The sequence below is a fragment of the Bos grunniens genome, chromosome 23 (assembly GCF_055505025.1).
Source record: "Bos grunniens cultivar Pamir isolate PY7600 chromosome 23, Bosgru_T2T1.0, whole genome shotgun sequence".
Taxonomy (NCBI): Eukaryota; Metazoa; Chordata; class Mammalia; order Artiodactyla; family Bovidae; genus Bos; species Bos grunniens.
The window spans coordinates 52266414-52284372 of record NC_141187.1 but is presented as its reverse complement, the minus strand read 5'-3'; the positions used below and the strand labels follow the sequence as shown (position 1 = coordinate 52284372).

Genomic DNA, 17959 nt, shown 5'->3' with positions numbered 1-17959 from the left:
CGGAATCTCCCACCACCCAGCTCTGTTGTAACCACATGTCCACCGTGTAGGCTCTCTGAGCACCCCAGGCCAGTCCCAACGCTGCCTCACGCTTGCTGTTCCCCTGCCTCAGCCTGCCCACGGCTGCATGCTCAGCTGCCCACCGTGTCTCCCCACCTCCCTCAGCATTTGTTTCCTCTTCTAGGTCATTGGCATCACTGAGCGTGACCGTGCCTGAGAGCTCAGGGCCCCCTGCACACCCTCCTCTCGGCAGGATTGAGAGAGAAAATACCCATCTTCCTGGGACATGGCAGGTGACTATTAGCTATGGGGGAGTTAAACTTTGTTAAAAGAAAAATTTATTAGAAATTGAATACTTTGTTATAAAAACTCCAGACAACACTGGTGTATAAAACTTGTTTATAATGTGGACTGCTACCTGGAATTATCTTGTTTTGTATTTTCTTACTTGTTTTATTGTTCATTTCAGCCCCACCAAAATAGAATGCTTACCTTGTCTTTGCTTTGCCTCCAGCCTCTGGGATGACCCCTTGGGACATCATAGCCGCTCAGTCAATAGATATGGAGTGACTGAGCCCCAAGAGTGACCATGGTTAGAAATACCGCATGACTCAGGCATCCCATTGTGACATCTTTTTGTTCAACACCATAGCATGAAAATCCTTGCATTTCATAACATAAAAATTCACATTATTTTACGCATATGTTGTACATTAGGGTTTCTCACCTGCGGCGCTGCTGGCATCAGCGCTCTGTCGGGGGCCTGTCCCCAGCTGCGTTCCGCAGCAGCCTTGCTCTCTGTCTTCCACGACCCAGCAGCGCCTCCCTCCAGATGCCACAGCCAAGAAATGTCTCCAGATGTTGTGAAACACTCCCTGGGAGGTAGCACTCCCTGGCTGAGAACCATCAGTGTGGATATTTCATTTGTATCCTGTTTCCTGTTAAGCCCCCAAGTTCCTTTATAACAAATGAGTCTGAGAAGTTAAAACTGTTAATCATTAATTTCACTCGTGCAGTTCAGCCTTTACACTCTGCTGAGTGCCCCAAAGCTCTTTGCTTCAAACTAACATTTATATTTTCTCCTTAAGGGCCTAAACAGAATAATGTGGATCAAGAGTTTAAATATCTTAGTCTTAAGAGGTTCCCACAGAAAATTTAAACACATCCCCACAGCTGCCTTCTAGAAGGAACTGGTACATGACCTTGGAGAATGTCCTGAAGGAGGACAGTGCGGCTTCAGCTGCTGCTGCTGCTAAGCCGCTTCAGTCGTGTCCGACTCTGTGCGACCCCACAGACGGCAGCCCACCAGGCTCCGCCGTCCCTGGGGTTCTCCAGGCAAGAACACTGGAGTGGGTTGCCATTTCCTTCTCCAATGCGTGAAAGTGAAGTCACTCAGTTGTGTCTGACTCTTTGTGACCCCGTGGACTGCAGCCTCCTAGGCTCTTCTGTCCGTGGGATTTTCCAGGCAAGAGTACTGGAGGGGGGTGCCATTGCCTTCTCCGTGCAGCTTCAGAGATTGTTGGTATGAATGACACCGCCAGGCAGTGGATGGAGCCTCTGTTGTTAGGCTGTCCACTGAAGCCGGGCTTCATACAGGCCCTGCCTTCCCATGGGACTCAGGATCTGATTTTTTTTTTAAAAATACCTTATGTGTCAGTTTTCAGCGGAGACGAAGGAAGCAGAGCTGTGTGTCAGCGACTGGCCTGCCAACAAGGGGTTAGCACAAAAGATTAGTCACAGTGGTTTCTTATTCTGAGCTTAGGCAACGTGGCTAAAACGTCTCCTGGTGGATAACCAGAGTAGATTGGGCTTTGAAAGAATGTAGTCATGTCATTCTTGGGGAGTCGTAACTGGACTCCTGTGTTAGTAAACTCAAGTAGTAAACTCAAGTAAACTCAAGTGAGCTGATACAACCAGGTTCCTAAAATGCTCCTTGTTTTACAGCCGTCTCCCGTAAAAAGCGTTGGTCTTCCATACTTAACTTCAACCGTTGTGTGCGCCCTCTCGTCAGCTTGGTCCTTGTGGAGCTTTGACAGAGAGGAATTATTCTTCAAGACAAATGGTTTCTTGTCTGGGTTTAGGTAAGAAAGTGCTCATCGTCTACGCACACCAAGAGCCCAGGTCTTTGAACGGGTCCCTGAAGGACGTGGCGGTGGCTGAGCTGAGCCAGCAGGGCTGCAGCGTCATCGTTTCGGACCTCTATGCCATGAACTTTGAGCCCAGGGCCACAGGGAAGGATATCACTGGTGAGTCATAAATGCTCTGGGTTTTTTTTTTTTAACTTTCTTGGGGAATCTCCACACTGTCCCGCACGGTGGCTTCACTTTACGCCAGCCGCACGAGGGTCCGCCGTCCTCCACGTCCTCAGCAGCGCTGGGTGTGTCTTGTCTTGCTGACGGCCATTCTGACCGGCAAGAGGTGGTATCTCGCCGTGGTTTTGCTTTGTGTCCCTGATAATCAGTGATGTTGAGCGTCTTTTCACATGCCTGTTGGCCATCTGTGTTTTCTTCAGAAAGATACCTGTTCAAATCCTCTGCCTGTTTTTAAATAAGATTGTTAGGAGTTTTTTTGCCTTCTTTGAATTATTTTTTTAATTAAAAAAAAAGTTTGTAAACAAAACTCATCATTGGACGTGATGTACAACTCTCATGTGGAAAAGGTCTGCAGTGCGTGGCTTTTCCCGCACGCCCAGCCAGCCAGCTTCTCTGCTCCCACAGGAACCAGGGTCTCCCACCGCCTCTGCATCTTTCTGGGGCGAGTTTGTGCTGTCTCTGGGTGTGCCTAAAGCAATTCACAGTATAACGGCTTTTCTCTCCGCTTTTTAAAAATGGGAACATGCGTTCCCACGAGTTGTTTTGCGTGTTGCTCTCTCTTTCTGCCTTAGAACCCCCGTTGTCTGGAGGCACCGCGGTTTCCGTAGTGCGCACTCAGGCCGTGTTGGCCGCTTCTCTTCTTGGCTGTGATAGCAGGACTGCGGCAAGAACGGTGGCCGGCGCTTTCCTGCATGTGCGAGTAGACGGAGCTGCTGGGCAGGGGGAATGTGTGTCTCGAATGTTCATAGAAAATATCAAACTGCTTTCCGTGAGTGCTGTACCAGCTCACTCTCCAGCCCACAGTGCTCGCAAGTGCTCGTTTCCTTGTTTTACCGAGTTTTTGATAACTGCCAATCAGACAGGTGGAAAATGGTCTCTGGTATAGGGTTTGAAATATGAATTGTAAATACATTTATACCTAATTTTTGTTTTGGCTTTGCTGTGGTGGCTTCTCTTTTAATTTAGACCGGTGCATTTTGTGTTATATAAACTCTAAGCTTATTTTTTTTAAGGTGCTATAGTATTTGGCAGGTTCCACTTTTTAAAGTTAAATACTTTCTCTACTCAGAATTTCTCTCAATGTGTGATGTGAGGTGTGGATTCAGTTTTTCCCAAGTACGTACTCAGCTCTCATCCCCATTTATTACATTATCTAGCTGTTTGCCTTGACTTAAAAGCCGCCCTTGTTGTGACGTGAATTCCCATGTTTTGGCGTCTTCTGCCTTTGTGCGCTGGTTTGTTTTCCTGTCCATGACTCAGCACCATGTGACTTTCATTATTTTGGCAAATCATTTACTATCTCATAGAGTTAGGTCACCTTCATTTGTCTTACCTTTTTTTACAGCTACTTTGACTTTTCCATAAAGATTTTTTGAATTATCTTTCCAGATTGTTGACTGAAAAAATAAAAAGCACACCATGCCAGCTGTGCTCTGCTTAGTCACTCAGTCATGTCCGACTCTTTGTGACCCCGTGGACTGTACCCCACCAGGCTCCTCTGTTCATGGGGTTCGCCAAGCAAGAAGACTGGAGTGGGTTGCCATGCCCTCCTCCAGGGGGCGCCCCCAACCCAGGGATCAAACCCAGGCCTCCCGCATTGTGGGCAGATTCTTCACTGTCTGAACCACCAGGAAAGACAGCTGTGAGTTAAGTTTTGTGTGGGGTAAAGTGAGGACTATGGCCCGGGAGATGGCCTCTCGGCTATCTCTGAAACTGCTCCAGAGAGGTGGAGGGAAGGTCAGGATGTGTGGGATTTGGTGAAGAGGGGTCATGCAGTCATCAGGCGCTCATTTTGGCAGAAGATTGCTGCTAGCCATGAGGAGCAGATGCCACCGTTAATGATTTTAGTGCTTTAAAGACATGAGGACTTACAAGAATTGGGCTCAGAAAATCTTCTGAAAACACCTATCTGAAGGCATGTTTTTCTACTTTTTCCCGGAGCACAGAGCGCCTCATTCCTGATCTCCACCCTGAACTCCTTCCAGGGGGGTGTTGGAGATCAATGGCTACAGCAGCTTGTGACTTAATCCCTATAGAGCAGATGGCAAGCTCCAGCCTTTAGTTGGCAAGATTCTAAAGGTAACGGATTGTTTACAGCGGAACTTCAGTGCCACTTCTTTCTGTTCCAGCAACAGGCGTGGTTCCTCATGTGATCACGTTCTTTTACAACCCTCCAGGTGTATTTATGAGTTCTCTTCACGCAGATCTTGCATAAATCTTACTTACTGGGTTTTGTTCCTCTACATGAAGAGGACTGATCTGTGCATGTCTGTGTGCGTGCGTGCATGCGGCTGCTACGACTTTCTCACTGTTTGTAGTTTTAAGCCAATTCTCTGGGTCTTTCCTGATACACAGTCAAACCATCTGCAAGTAATAATTTCACCCGTGCCTTTCCAGTAATTCCCAGTAAATTAAATACCTTTAGGTCCCTCCTGTTTGCAATTGTGTTAACAAGACTCCAGATTTAGCATTTAGTACTGGTGGTAATGGTTGTACCCTTGCCTCTCCTTGTCTTCCTTCCCTTTTAATAAACCAAACAGCTCTTTTCACTGAAAAGCAACAGAGCAGGGGCTGGGGAGGCACAGAGTATTGTGTGCTGGGGCCACTGGCGTTTCAGGGAATCAGGTAAGACATGGGCTCTGCAGAAACAGCATTTTAAGTGTGGTAAACAGTGGGCAGAGGGTGAACACTAGCAGCCCCTTCACACACCCTCCTTGTCCCGCGGCCCCAAGGTCAAGCAGGCAGAACTCTTTGGTGTGGCTCATTGTAGATCTTACTCCAGATGTTAACAAAGCGCACATTCCTGTAGAGCTTAGGAGCTCTGTAGATACAGGTACAAACAGGGATTTACTCCTTCAGAGGAGCTTTCAGGAGTCTTATTAACGACCGTGTCACTTCAGGGTACATGTTATAACTTACCAGTTCCCATGTTGATTTAGCTTTGTCTCCATCTTTGGTTTCAATCTGTGAGTCAATATGTCTGCATGACTCTGGATTTCCTGCCTTACTAAAAAGTGCATCCACACCCACACATATAAAACATCCCCATTTCCCCGACGCTTGCACACCTCTGCTCTGCTCTCACCTTTAAACTCTACCTGGAGTACATGTGGCCCACACACGTGTTATCTGTTTACCACTCTCAGCAGCACACAGAGGCCGCGGTGGGCTCCACACCTGGGGGTGGCAGCCTGCCTGAGACACAGGCTCTCCTCCTTGGGGGCTCTGGTCAGCACACAACCTCATGCATAGAAGGGTCCCAGCCGAGCTTTTGAGTGAAGGTGAGGCCCGGGGAGTCTGGGCCCTGGGATGCTCTCGGCCGTGGTGCCCAAAGGTGGGGCCGGCTCTACTCAGGCCACCCTGAAGGCCTGTGTGCTGGGGGGCCACCCTGAGCCCCCCACTCCTCTCTGGTCGCTTGGGAATTACCTGGCCCCTCGTGTTATGAAAGGTAGAAACAGCCTGTTATGATGAGGTTAGAGCCCAGTGAGGTATGAGGAGACCCTCAACCACCAGTTAACACTGGGCAGTGCTTAGGCGAGTCGTGCTGCTGGACAGGAACCCACCGAGGCCTCGTCTTTCCGTTTAACTGTGGGGGTCCTGCCTCAGGGCCCAGCCCTGCTGCTGCCTGAGCCCACCCCTGCAACCAGGCCTGCTCCAGAATTGCTGAGGCCACAGCTTTTTCAGAGCTGAATCGAGAAAATGGCTGTTTCCTGCATAAACCATGGGCCCCCTCTGCAACCCATGTGCACGCAGAGCTGAGCCCCCGTGGCCGAGCTGCAGCCCTGCAGCCAGGCCACCCGCGGCCCCCGGCCTCCCACCCTGGCCCGGCAGCTCCCCGAGGCCTGCCTCTGGCCAGCGCTGCGGTCCCCTATGTATCACGCACTGGAGCCCCCTCCCCTCCGGTCCTCCACACCGCCTGCAGAACTCCTGCTCCATCGTCAAATCCCCGTCACGCTTTGCTCACCTGCTGCCCACATGGGCGAGGCCCCCGCGTCTGGGCAGTGAGGTCCGTGTGCCATGGGGCTGCCCTGAGCTCACTGCCCTGTCGTGCTCCGTGTTAATCATGTGGTTATTTGTCCCTCCTGGACTCTGGCCCCTCGAAGGTGAGGACCCTAGCTGTTCCTCTGTGTCCACAGTCTGACCCCGGGGCCCACCCCCCGGTCAGGTCTCAGTGACCTTGCTGGGGGGCATCCAGGCAGCAGTGTCACTGTGGGGCTGGCGGGCCGTGGATGTCCCGCTGAGTGGGAGCCTTTGTCCTGCTTCCCAGGCACCCTCTCCAACCCTGGCTTCTTCAACTATGGCGTGGAGGCCCACAAGGCCTACAAGAAGCAGTCTCTGAGCAGTGACATCATTGAGGAGCAGAAGAAGCTTCAGGAGGCCGACCTGGTGATATTCCAGGTTGGTTTTCCCTTTCGTTGCTGTACCGGCTCTGTGTGCAGACTCTGTCCAGAGACGCTGCTGGCCACAGTGTACAGCCCCCAGCGCGGGTTCCCTTCCCCCTCTGGGAACGGATTGTTGCCTGTGTTCGTCTCTTTTCCCTGTCATTGGACGCGGTGTTGGGGCTTCTGTGGGGACCACAGTGGCTCCAGGGAGACCTCCCTGCTGCAGTGTGGAGTCAGGCTCAGCTCCTCAGAACCTCTGGGCCCAACTCCCAGACGCCACGTCTCACCCCAGGCGGAGAGGGGGCAGGCTCCTTCCCGCACCCTCCCCCTGGCCCCGTGGTTGGGATCATGGTTCTGCTGCCCCAGAGCAGGCTCAGTCAGGGGCCCGCAGTCGCGACGTCAGGGGGACCCAGAGCCACCTGCGGCAGCCACCAAAACACTGTCAGCCCTGCCCGCCCAGCCCGCCGCCGCCGCCACCCTACACACCTCAGAGCAGGGGGAAGAGCTGCCCACGCGTGTGGCCCCAGGGGGCACCTGTCTGCCCAGGCCGGGGAGGGGGCGGCACCCCCGAAGCCCCAGGCGGACAGACACCCCAGCACCCCCTCCTGCTCCCCCGCAGTTCCCGCTGTACTGGTTCAGCGTGCCCGCCGTGCTGAAGGGCTGGATGGACAGGGTGCTCTGCCAGGGCTTTGCCTTCGACTTCCCCGGCTCCTACGATGACGGCTTCCTCAAGGTATGACCCCTACCCACCGGGATGAGGGACCCTTGTCCATCAGAGAAGGACGGGGCATCTCAGCAAGTCACCTCTGGTTTGCCTTTGTTAACCAAAGTCCCACGGAGCACCATCTGTGTGCAGGGCTTACACGGGTGAGAAAGCACGGTTCCTGGGGTCACAGCCCTTTCCTCCAGCAAAGGGTGCAGGGTGTCCACGTCCGGCGGCGTGCTCGGCCAGGGGTCTGGGGCACCTGCCCTGCAGCGTGGACTCGTGCCTGGCCATGCACCTGTTCGCCTCTCAGCACCTGGACCCACCTTGAAAGTAGGATAACCCGAGTGGATGGTGGACCCAGCCGCTGCACAGGATGTGGTAGCTGTGGATTTCCTGTGCAAGCAGATGATGTTCAAGTTCCAAAAGCCTCAGAAAACAAGTGTGCACAAACAGAGCGCTGAGACGTGAGAGGCGTCTCAGGCCGTGAAGAGACTCAGCCCTTTGCTGACCAGCCCCGGGAGCCTGGCCCCGCTGGCCGCAGGCGTCATGCACCCTCCCAGCCAACCCCCGCACCCACACCCCCGAAGCCCACTCCCCCAGCCTCAGGCCTGTTAGCGCTGTCCATCCAGCCCACTCCCTCTGGCTGCCCCTCCCCCGCCCTGTCAGATGTCGCTGTCGCCTGCCGCTGGGCCGGACAGAGATGGGAGTGTGTGTCCGTCCATTAGGGAAGGTGGGGCGGGGGAGCTGGCCTCAGTTTCCCTCCAGTCACTATAGATGACCGTCCCTGGGTCCACGCCCAATCCCGTGCTGTCCTCCACAGGGGAAGCTGGCCATCCTGTCCTTAACCACAGGCGGCACGGCCAGCATGTTCTCCAAGACTGGGGTGAACGGAGACTTCCGGTACTTCCTGTGGCCCCTCCAGGTATGCGCCCCCCACACACAGCTCTCCTAGCTCCTCCCGGGTGAGAGGGGGGCCTGAAGGCCAGGCCATGCTGACTCCCCTGGAAGCAGGATATCATAACCTCTTAGCCTTTTGGATGTTTTACTTGGCAGCCCTGAAAAGGTTGCCTGATGGAGAAAACTCTGTGATCATGAGAACCTTTGATGCTATTTGGCCAGAGGCCAAGCCGAGCCCGGTTGGCTGGTATCCACTCTGGGTAAACAGGAGCCCTGAGGTGGCTCCGTGTGTCATGAGCTTCAATTCTTCCTGCTTTAAAACTCTTCACATTTGTTTCAGTTTGCAAAAGTACATATGGGAACAAAGAGACTGTGAAAAAGAGAAATTCAGTTCTCTTAATGCCTTTGAAAACAATCACTTTCAATGATTTAATGTATTTCCTTACAGCCCACGTATATTCTTTTTAAAAAACATTTATCCACGTATTTATTTGGCTGAGCCAGGTCTCCACCAGGGCATGCAGACTCCTCAGCTGTGGCATGCTCACCCTCAGCTGCAGCACATGGGATCCAGGCGCCTGCATGGGGAGCATGGAGTGCCGGCCACTGGGCTGGCTGGACCAGGGAGGGCCCTGTGTTCTTACACATGTCCATTTGATGACTCAGCCTATCATATTTCTTTCTTTTCTTACATGAACAGTGCACCGCAAGTACTGCTTCACATTTCTTGTTGTTACACCTAACACGTGTCTTGAGCAGCCTTCCGTGGTGGCACATTTAGCTGGAATAGCCTCATTCAGGGCTCCCTGGTGGCTCAGTTGGTAAACAATCCACCTGCAATGCCGGAGACCCTAGTTTGATTCCTGGGTCGGGAAGATCCCCTGGATAAGGAATAGGCTACCCTATTCTACCCTACAGTATTCTGGCCTGTATAGTCCATGGGGTTGCACAGTCCGGCATGACTGAGCAACTTTCCCTTTCATGAGTTGCCATAATTTACCTAAGCAATCAAAACAATAAAACTTAGTGTGCGACTCAGCAGCAGAGATTAGACAGCTGTGTCGGAGCCACCCAGCACTCGCTGCCCCCCAGGAGCGGCCAGGCCCTGAGGCTGCAGGGCAGCGCCCGCATTCTCGGCTCCCTGGTGGTGGGAGGTTCTCTGAGCTCCCTGGAGGCCAGCTGTGCACGTTCCCCCGGTGACTGAGCGGCGGGCGGCTTCTCACCGCGCTCCCATCTTTGCGCTGTAGCACGGCACACTGCACTTCTGCGGATTTAAAGTCCTTGCCCCTCAGATCAGTTTTGGTCCTGAAATGGCGTCCGAAGAAGAAAGAAAGGGGATGGTGGCCTCCTGGGCGCAGAGGCTGAAGACCCTCTGGGAGGAGGAGCCCATCCAGTGCTCGCCCCCGTGGTACTTTGGGCAGTGACGGAGGCCACGCCACACTGCGGGGGCCACACGGGAGCTGTGACGTGTGTAATGCCACTCAGGCGCATGTAATAAAGGATGTCACGATAGCCAGGGTGTGACTGTGTCTCCAGGGTCCTGCGGGCTGGCTCCCACCCCCCGCTGGCTGTCCCAGATTCTCTGCTGAGGGGTGGCAGGTCCTTCTCCCAGGCTCGCTTTTTGTTTCTAATACCTTTCCTTCTCCTTTATTCAGCCTTCGCAGGTAGTGTTTGTCTGTAGTTTTGGCACGAAACTGGATTTGTTAGATATTTGTTTTATTCTGCAACTGACTTGAATTTCTGTTTTTCAGAGGAAAATGTAATCTGTTCACAGCTTGTGTCGTAGTGCTCTGTTTAAACTTCTTGTGCATTTTTCTTTTTATATCATGAGTGTTAAGTTTTAATTGAGCACTACTCAGCATCTCTTTACAATTCCTGAGGGCCGGTTACTAAGTGAGGGCACCGGCCTTAGTGAGAAGGCGTCTGTCAGTGTGCACGAGTCCCGGGAATGGGACTGGCCGTGGCCCCGAGGTGCGGGCACATGTAGCCAGAGTGTCTCCCCGCCCCCCGCCCCTCCTCTTCATGGTCGTCATCACTGCCCAGGACGGGGCCCTTCTCCTCAGCAGCCCCACCACCACCCCCATCACACTCCCAGCTGCACCTCCTGGTCACACGCCCTCACCTGCCTCCTCCCTGTCCACCCCCCTGGCCCCACAGGTGTCTTCAGACCCTCCTCCACCCTCATTTTCTTTCTCCTCTTCACCTGATCCACCACCAGACGGTGTTCCGTGTTCTTAGCTTCCCTTCACATCTTCATCCCTCTCTCAGAGCTGTTATCTTCGAATCAGATTGATTTTTCAGGATCATTTCTTTCTGCCTTTCTTGACACCATTTTCTTCAGGCTTTTTCAGAGCGTCCCCGCGTTTTCTTTCAGCGCCACCATCCCAGACCCTCTCTGGGGCTGTCCCCCCAGGTGCCTGCTCAGGGTCCCCTCCAGACTGTCTTCATCATCTCTTTTGAGCCTCGGTTCTCTTGAGATCGTTCTTTTCAAACCGTTGGAACTGGCTTCTTCAGACACTCTTTGGGCCCTCTTTTTGAGCAACTTTTTCAGACGCATCTTCTTCAAAACCTCCCGTCTTCTGCGTTTTCTATCTTTCATGTGTCAATTCTTTAAATGCCGTGCTTGCTGCAGCTTCTTCAGCCTTCATCCTGGTGTGCTGGGATGTTCAGGCAGGACCTTACATAGGAGACCCTGTGCTTTCAAGCAAAGATGGGGTTTGAACACTGACTGCCCTTGTGGCCTCAGGACACTGAAGCGACCCTCGTTCTCTTGGGGTCTCCTCAGCCTGGTCCCATCCTGGGACAAAGGTGTGAGAATCACCAAATGTCCTTCCCATGGAGGGTTTGAATCTAGCCACCAGTCTCCTCTGTGCCCTTGGGACACAGGTTGTATCTGGACATCTGTCCAAGAGGAGGAGCTTCCTAACTGGCCCAGACCTTGGACACACTCCTCGGAGGTTTCCTCTGCCCCCTTCAGCACGTGTGGACCATCCTCAGAATCCACACAACAAAGCATCTTTGATGATGTTGGCTCGGTCACAGCTCAGTCACAGCTTGCTCGGGACAGTCCTGCGGCTTTTATTGAGAGACCACTTCCTGGGGAGCTTGCACCTCTCCTGAGCCTTGTTCTGCCCTTCAGTATCCAGGCCCTCACTTGATTTCTTCTCCATGCGGAGCTGTTCACATGTGATTCACTCTTCAGAAAACGGCAGCGCCATCTCCTGTTAAGATCATCTCCTTGGTGGTCATGCTGCGTTGGCTAGAAAGGGCGTGGAAGGCTTTGCTGCGATGTCTGGGGACAAGCCAGCCATCAGCCCAAGGCCTTTCTCCCCTGCTCCCCTGCTCCTGAGGTTGGGGGTTTGGGTTTTCTCTGCAGAGGTGTCTCGGCTTTGCTACACCATCGTGTGTGTCTGCAGAGGAACCTGACCGACGCGCCATCACGGAGAAGCCAGGTAGCCTGATGTATGGAGCTGATGTCTTCAGCAGTGTCGGGGAACCAGCCTTCTTTCCGGGGGTGTCATTGGCTGCTGCCCAGGAGATGGATTTCTCTGCTGGGATCTCCTGGGCTCACAGCAGGGCACCTGGGCTCACAGCCACTCAGGTTCAGAAACCTGGCAGAGGTTGGGGCAGCACTGAACAGAGGCCCTTTTTGAGAAATGGTGTACAGAGACCCCATGGCGAGTTCATCGTGGGGAAAGAGGAAATCTGAGCCAAGTGCCCAGCCCAGCAAGGGCCCCATGTTTGTGGGTCATACGGGTGCTTCCACAGAGTTTCTGGTTGAGACTGAAATCCTACTGAGACTGAAATCCTACTGAGACTTCCAGTTCCTTCTCCTGGCAGATGGCATATGAGATTTCTCAAAAGGCCTCCTGCAGCACTGCCCCCACAGCCCATTTAAATGCAAGAACCACACTTCTAAAAACACATCTTAGGAAACGGGGAAATGTCCCAGCTCTGTCCACCCTCCCCCCACAACACACACAGCAGCCTTGTCCCATAACAACACCTAACGAGCTGCTGGCGGCAGAATGGACAGAAATACGGACCTTCCGGGTCACGTGCTGACACCAATACCCTGTGTTATGAGTACTCTCTACTAGCAGTGCTCTACGGTACCAGTATTCCAGCACAGAAAGAAGCGAGAGACCAGGCCCTGGGTGTGTGCACTGGGGGCAGCTCAGCTGAGACCTCGCATAGAGAGGGCTGCCCACCTGAGAAGGAGGCCCTTCTCACAGTAAGACAGGACGCTGAGCTGTCTCCGTCTCAGCTCTGGGTAGAAGAGTCTCTCTCCTGCACTGTGGGGTCCTGGAGTGGGACTAATTCTGCCCGCATCTACAGAGCAAGGGGAAATCTAAAGAAATTAAGTGGGCCCACTTAATTGGTAAAGAATCTGCCTGCAATGCAGGAGACCCTGATTCGATTCCTGGGTTGGGAAGATCCACTGGAAAAGGGAAAGGCTACCCACTTCAGTATTCTGGTCTGGAGAATTCCATGGACTGTATAATCAAATGGGCTCACAAAGAGACACGACTGAGTGACTTTCACTTCACAATGTCCTCAGTAGAGGAAGAAGTCAACAGATTTGCTCCAGAGAAAAACATCATCTTACGCCTGTGAGGATGCTCCCTGAGCAAGTCAGCCTCACAGAAACCCCCAAATGGCCAAATACATGCAGAGACTGCACGAGATGAAAATCAGCAGAAACACCAGGTGGTAGATTTTACCACGCAGGAGCTTCAGATATCAGTGCTATGAGATAGATAACACATAGTAACAGCGTATAAGGTATTTAAAGAAATGGAAATGGAATCAAACCTGAGCAGCAAAAAAGAGACACTCAAAAGTGACCAAATGGGTTTGAAAAAATAGTGACTAGGTGAAGCAGTTGGTTAGACACGGATAGAGAGAGAGTGGATGTACGCACTTCAGGCATAATGTCGAGTGTCACAGAAGATCGCATGACCAAGTGTACAAACACGCCAGACACAAACTCATCTGGAGATTCTACTGAGGTGGTAGAATGAAAATGAAATATTCAGAATAGGAGTGTGATGGGAGGGGCACAAAGGTCTTTACTGACGTTTGAGAAACCAGCTATGACAGCTATACATTCAAAATCATTTGCAAAAGTAACAAGAGTCAGTCTAGGTATTTACTGTTGTAAAGCCTTCTGAGGGAATGAGCTGAGAGAGTTGCTTTTTCAGAGCCTACCGTGGGAGCCCCAGGGGCTGGGTGGGCTCTGAACCATCTAAGACGTGACTGTCTCAGTGGACTAAGTCCAGAGGCTGTGCTCAGTCCAAACCTGACTGTGACCCCCAGATGGCCGGGTCAGAGACACAGTGCTGGCGGGCAGTTCAGACTTCTAAGCCCTTCACCTCTTAGGGGTTATAAGTGAAAACCCCTAGAAAACAAACAAGAATTTTGTGCAGTTTGGGTAGAAGTGGGGAGCCCAGTGAATAAGGGCATTTAAGGACCCATGGGATTGACTGGAGGAACACGAAGGATTTGTGCCCGAAGCTGGTGCCGCAGGTGGCCTGAGCTGCTGCTGGAGCAGGGCCCTGCCAGCCCAGGCCTTTCTGTCCACCCCTCCTCTGAAGACCGTCCTCTCCCAGCCCACGGCCCTGGGTTTGGGGCTGGCAGACAAGCCAGAGCTCACAGAGGGCCCCTTTGGCAACATCCATTTGGGAACCCTGAATAAATTCTTCAGGAAGAAGAAAACCATCTTTCCAAGAGGTGGCAGGTTTAGAAGCATGGGCTATTGGAGATGAGGATGAAAAGCCTTGACAAGAATTTTACTTGAATTTCAAACTCCTTGGAAGAATGACCTAAAACATTTTTGGGTTATGTATGTATTATCTTTTTAAGGTCTGATGCAGAACAAGAATTGATGATGTAATTGCATCGCTCTGTCCCCCAGCCCAGCGTTTGGCCTTTGGTGCTGCCCCCTGGCATGGGGGTATTTCCCATTCCACCTCCTGGGAGGACGAACATCCTCACAGGGGCATCCGAGAGTCCAGAGCCCCTGGCCTGGGACAGCGAGGCACAGGACAAGCGAGCCTGCAGGCCTTCCCAGGTCCTGTGCCTCTGTGGTCACCCTGCCATCTGAGTGTAATGGGTCTCAGTCTCGGGGAGCTTAGGCCAGTCCTTCCCACTGTGGGTTGAGTCCAGGACTGGAGGAGAAGACAATACAATCAGGTCGATACTTGTCGGGGTGTGGCTGTGGCTGAGGGCAGAATCAGTGCCCCATCAGCCTGGGTCTACAACGTGAACTTCTTTTATCTTCAGAAGAGCACAAAACTGATCACCTAAAATAACAAAGTTAGACAAGATTTCTAATGGTTTGCTTGTTTCATCATGAGAGGATGTGACTTAGGCTGTCCTATTTTCCAGGTGTATGTGTTGTGAAATCGAGTGACAGTGAACAGTGCAAGTTACCGCTGAGTGTGAACGATCTCTGTGTTAAAGAGTGTGCACTGAGCAAGCCTTCCTGCTCAGCTGGGCCGCAGTAAGGCTGCTGATGCTTTTCTTCTTCCTTGAATTACCACCGAGAGGAATTTTTTCCCGGGAGGATTTCTTTCCAGATTTAGGTAAGAAGGTGGTCACTGTCCGTGTCTTTCAGTGGATCCCTGAAGTGCCCCGGAGGTGGCTGAGCTGAGCCGGCAGGGCCGCGGCTGTACCGTGCCATCTCTGTGTGGTGGACGCGGAGCTGAGGGCTGCAGGGAAGATGCCTCTGGTGTTTACAGTTGATATTTACACCCATTCTCTAAAGGTTTCCCTTCTTTTTCTTCATAAGAAATTATCCAGCTGTGACCATGTGTTGAATGGCAAAACAAGATCCAGGAGTGGGGTTTAGGGAGAGGAGCTGGTGGTACCCCCTTACATTTCAAAGCCATGAACATCCGTTTCCAGTCCAAGTGCAGACAAATGAGCCCTTTGAGCTACCGACTGACCAAGCTCATGGGCCTGAGATGGGCTTTCAGCGCTGCTGGACTAGACCAGTCTCATCTGACCCGACAGCTTGTACTGGTTCTGTTTGCTGTCCTCAAAAGATGGAGCATCTAGCACAGACGTTTGCATGAAGTATGTGTACGCACACGACATTGTTCATTAACACAGCACTACCTGATACCTCGAGCCTGTAGGTCACAAGTGACTGGAAGCTCTCATAAGGGCAGGTTTTCTCATAAATACAAGACCTCATGCTCCGTCATTCTCCCTCTCTCTTTCCTATCCAAATAACAGGTCCAAAAAAAAAAAAAAAGGACAGCAGAGTTTTAAACTTAGGATATCAGAACAGGTTCGGACTTTGCCCACTCAAGACAAAGCATGCTCATAAACTCTTAGGCACGTGCTCCACCGCTAATGGTTCTGATCTCCGACTCTGCCATCCTGGTCCTGCCAGATGCTGAGTCTGGGATGTTGAGCAGGTCATCTTCTCAGCAGCTTGGTGTCAGCGTCTGTAGGATGGAGATGACAAGCTTCAAGCTTGTGTATTTTACAGAAAAGAATGTCTCTATGCAGCAGGCATTCCGTGTCGTACACCATCTAGTACTTCACACGCGTCCACACTTAGTTGTTATTGATGTCCGAGTCCACGGGAGGGTGGTCCTGGGGACACAGTCAGAACCGCAAGGACCACAAAGTTGATGTTCTGAGTCTCCAAGCCAAACGCAGCTGAGGCTTCTCAGTCAGCCGCATTCCTTCCGCCCGGCTGTGGCCAGCTTGGACCTGGCCTTGCCACCGCTGTCCTGGTCCCTGGGATCCCAGGACTCCTGCCCGACAAGGCTGGAGGATTGGAGGAGAGTCCCCTTGTCTCTGTGCACCCTGACGCTTGTCCCCTGCTCGTGATCTTCACACATGGACACTGGCCTGAGAGAGTCAACACCTGCCCACATACCAATTCTCATCTGAGGTGCGGCCACCCTAAGCCATGGAGCCCCCTGTGGCAAGCCCCCTACCGTACGTCCTGGCCTTGGGCCTGTGGAAGAGCAGATGAGCCCCAGGGTGTCTGGGTCTCCAGTGACTCAGAGGGAAGGAAGCCCCGAGCCTGGGCCTCTGACCCACTCCCCAGCACCGAGGGGGACGGGCTTGGCTGGGCGTTTGCTTCCCTCTGGTGGCGGGTGCTGGAGGGAGCAGGGACCAGGTGGCCTCCCTGGAGGGGCTCCGTGACTCTCCCCCGTCCCCTGGGTTCCTCCCATCCCAGTCTATCATGAACACCCTGTGCTGGGTGTCACCACGGCTCTTCCCCCAACTGTTCCCTCCCTCCTTCATTCCCAGGGGTGCAGCACGACAGACACCCCAGCCCAAGCAGGTCCCACTGAGCTCACCTCCTCCCGGCCCTGCTCCCTGCGGCAGGGGTGTGAGCCGGCCCTCCCCCATCAGCCCTGACAGTCAGCCTGGACAATCAGTCATCAGCTTGAAGAGCTGAATCTGAACATAAAGACGAAACTCCAGTTGGGACGTGATCGCCTACCTTGCCCTCGTGGCCTCCTCTCTGGCGCTGTGTGAAGCTTTGTGCTGAAGCAAGGGTCCCCAACCTCCGGGGTCCAATGCCTGATGATCGGAGGTGGAGCTGATGTAGTAATAACTGCACAATAAATGTAATACACGTGAATCATCCAGAAACCATCCCCCACCCACACCATCCAGGGAAAAGTTGTCTTCCACGAAAGCAGTCCCTGGTGCCAGCAAGGTTGGGGACCACTGTGCTAATAAAGGACAGCACCTTCCAGCGATGCCCGCTGAGCACTGACCCCCTGAATCCTCGGGACGGAGCCCAGGGCAGCCCTTCTGGGTGCGTTCTCTGACGTGCGGTGCACCAGGCACCCCCAGGCTGAGGCTGCAGCAGGATGACACATGCCAGCATGGTGCCCCCAGGGCATCTGGAACCAAGCGCAGCCACCTCATGCTGCTCCCTGCAGGATGCAGGACGTCTACGTGGAGCAAAGGCCGAAGAGAAGACCGTCTCCAGGAGGAAGCGTGTCTGCTCAGAAAGGGGGTGGCTGGAGGCTCTGAGAGTGGAATTCTGAAGTGTGATGGCCACCATGGGAAACTGCCTTCTTGCTCCATGGGACCTGGACCGTAGCTGGTCTCAGCCGCAGGCAGAAGGCAGAAAAACCACAGGCGTCACTCCAGGACATCCTGTGCACTGGGCCTGACCCCGCTCGGTCTGCTTGGCGAGGCTGCATTAGGGCGTCTGCTTTGAGCTTAGGGGCATTCAGCCTGTCTTGAAGGGGCTTTGGGATGCTCATTTCTCTGAGTGAACGTGGCGGGGGAGGCGGGGGGGGGGGGTTCCAGCTGACAGTCCTGTGTGATGTCCGTGCTGTGGGCTGCACATTTGTACGTCTGAGGTCCTTGCCGTCACATGAGTTTTGCTCCCGAGGCCGCCTCAGAGAAAGGAAAGTGACGGGCACTGTGGCCCCGGGGCTGGCAGTCCTCTGAGGACAATAACCAATAACCTGGGCAGTAACCAGCCGGGCACTCAGCCCACAGAGGGGGCCACTGGCTCTGGGGCAGTCTCCAGGGAGGCCAGGGGTCCACGGCACAGTGTCAGGACGCCCACTGGATCCTACCCAGCAGGGAGCTGAACATGCCACCAGCACGGCCCCCTCCGCAGGGGAACCAGACCCCCGGTCGCACCCAGCCACCTGCGGCTGGGAGGG

The 17959-nt window shown here is 53.4% G+C and overlaps 1 protein-coding gene across 25 annotated transcripts in view; it reads left to right on the top strand.

The window, feature by feature from the left end:
- The window catches only part of NQO2 (N-ribosyldihydronicotinamide:quinone dehydrogenase 2), a 36906-nt gene that overhangs the window by 1076 nt on the left and 17871 nt on the right, over positions 1-17959 (top strand). For 5 of the 25 annotated variants that reach the window (XR_015152630.1, XR_015152628.1, XR_015152626.1 and 2 more), the window contains exons 2-7: positions 185-293; positions 2082-2246; positions 6580-6710; positions 7314-7427; positions 8221-8322; positions 14688-14884. Coding sequence is in view for 11 of the 25 variants with exons in the window: in XM_086370452.1 (XP_086226578.1) it covers positions 287-293; positions 2082-2246; positions 6580-6710; positions 7314-7427; positions 8221-8322; positions 11674-12006 (852 nt within the window). In the remaining 14 variants the exon portion in view is untranslated. Of the gene's footprint in view, positions 1-184; positions 294-2081; positions 2247-3701; positions 3955-6579; positions 6711-7313; positions 7428-8220; positions 8323-9544; positions 9810-11673; positions 14197-14687; positions 17033-17959 lie in introns of those variants that run through there. The other 20 variants (XR_015152623.1, XR_015152622.1, XM_086370459.1 and 17 more) reach the window with 11 other exon arrangements.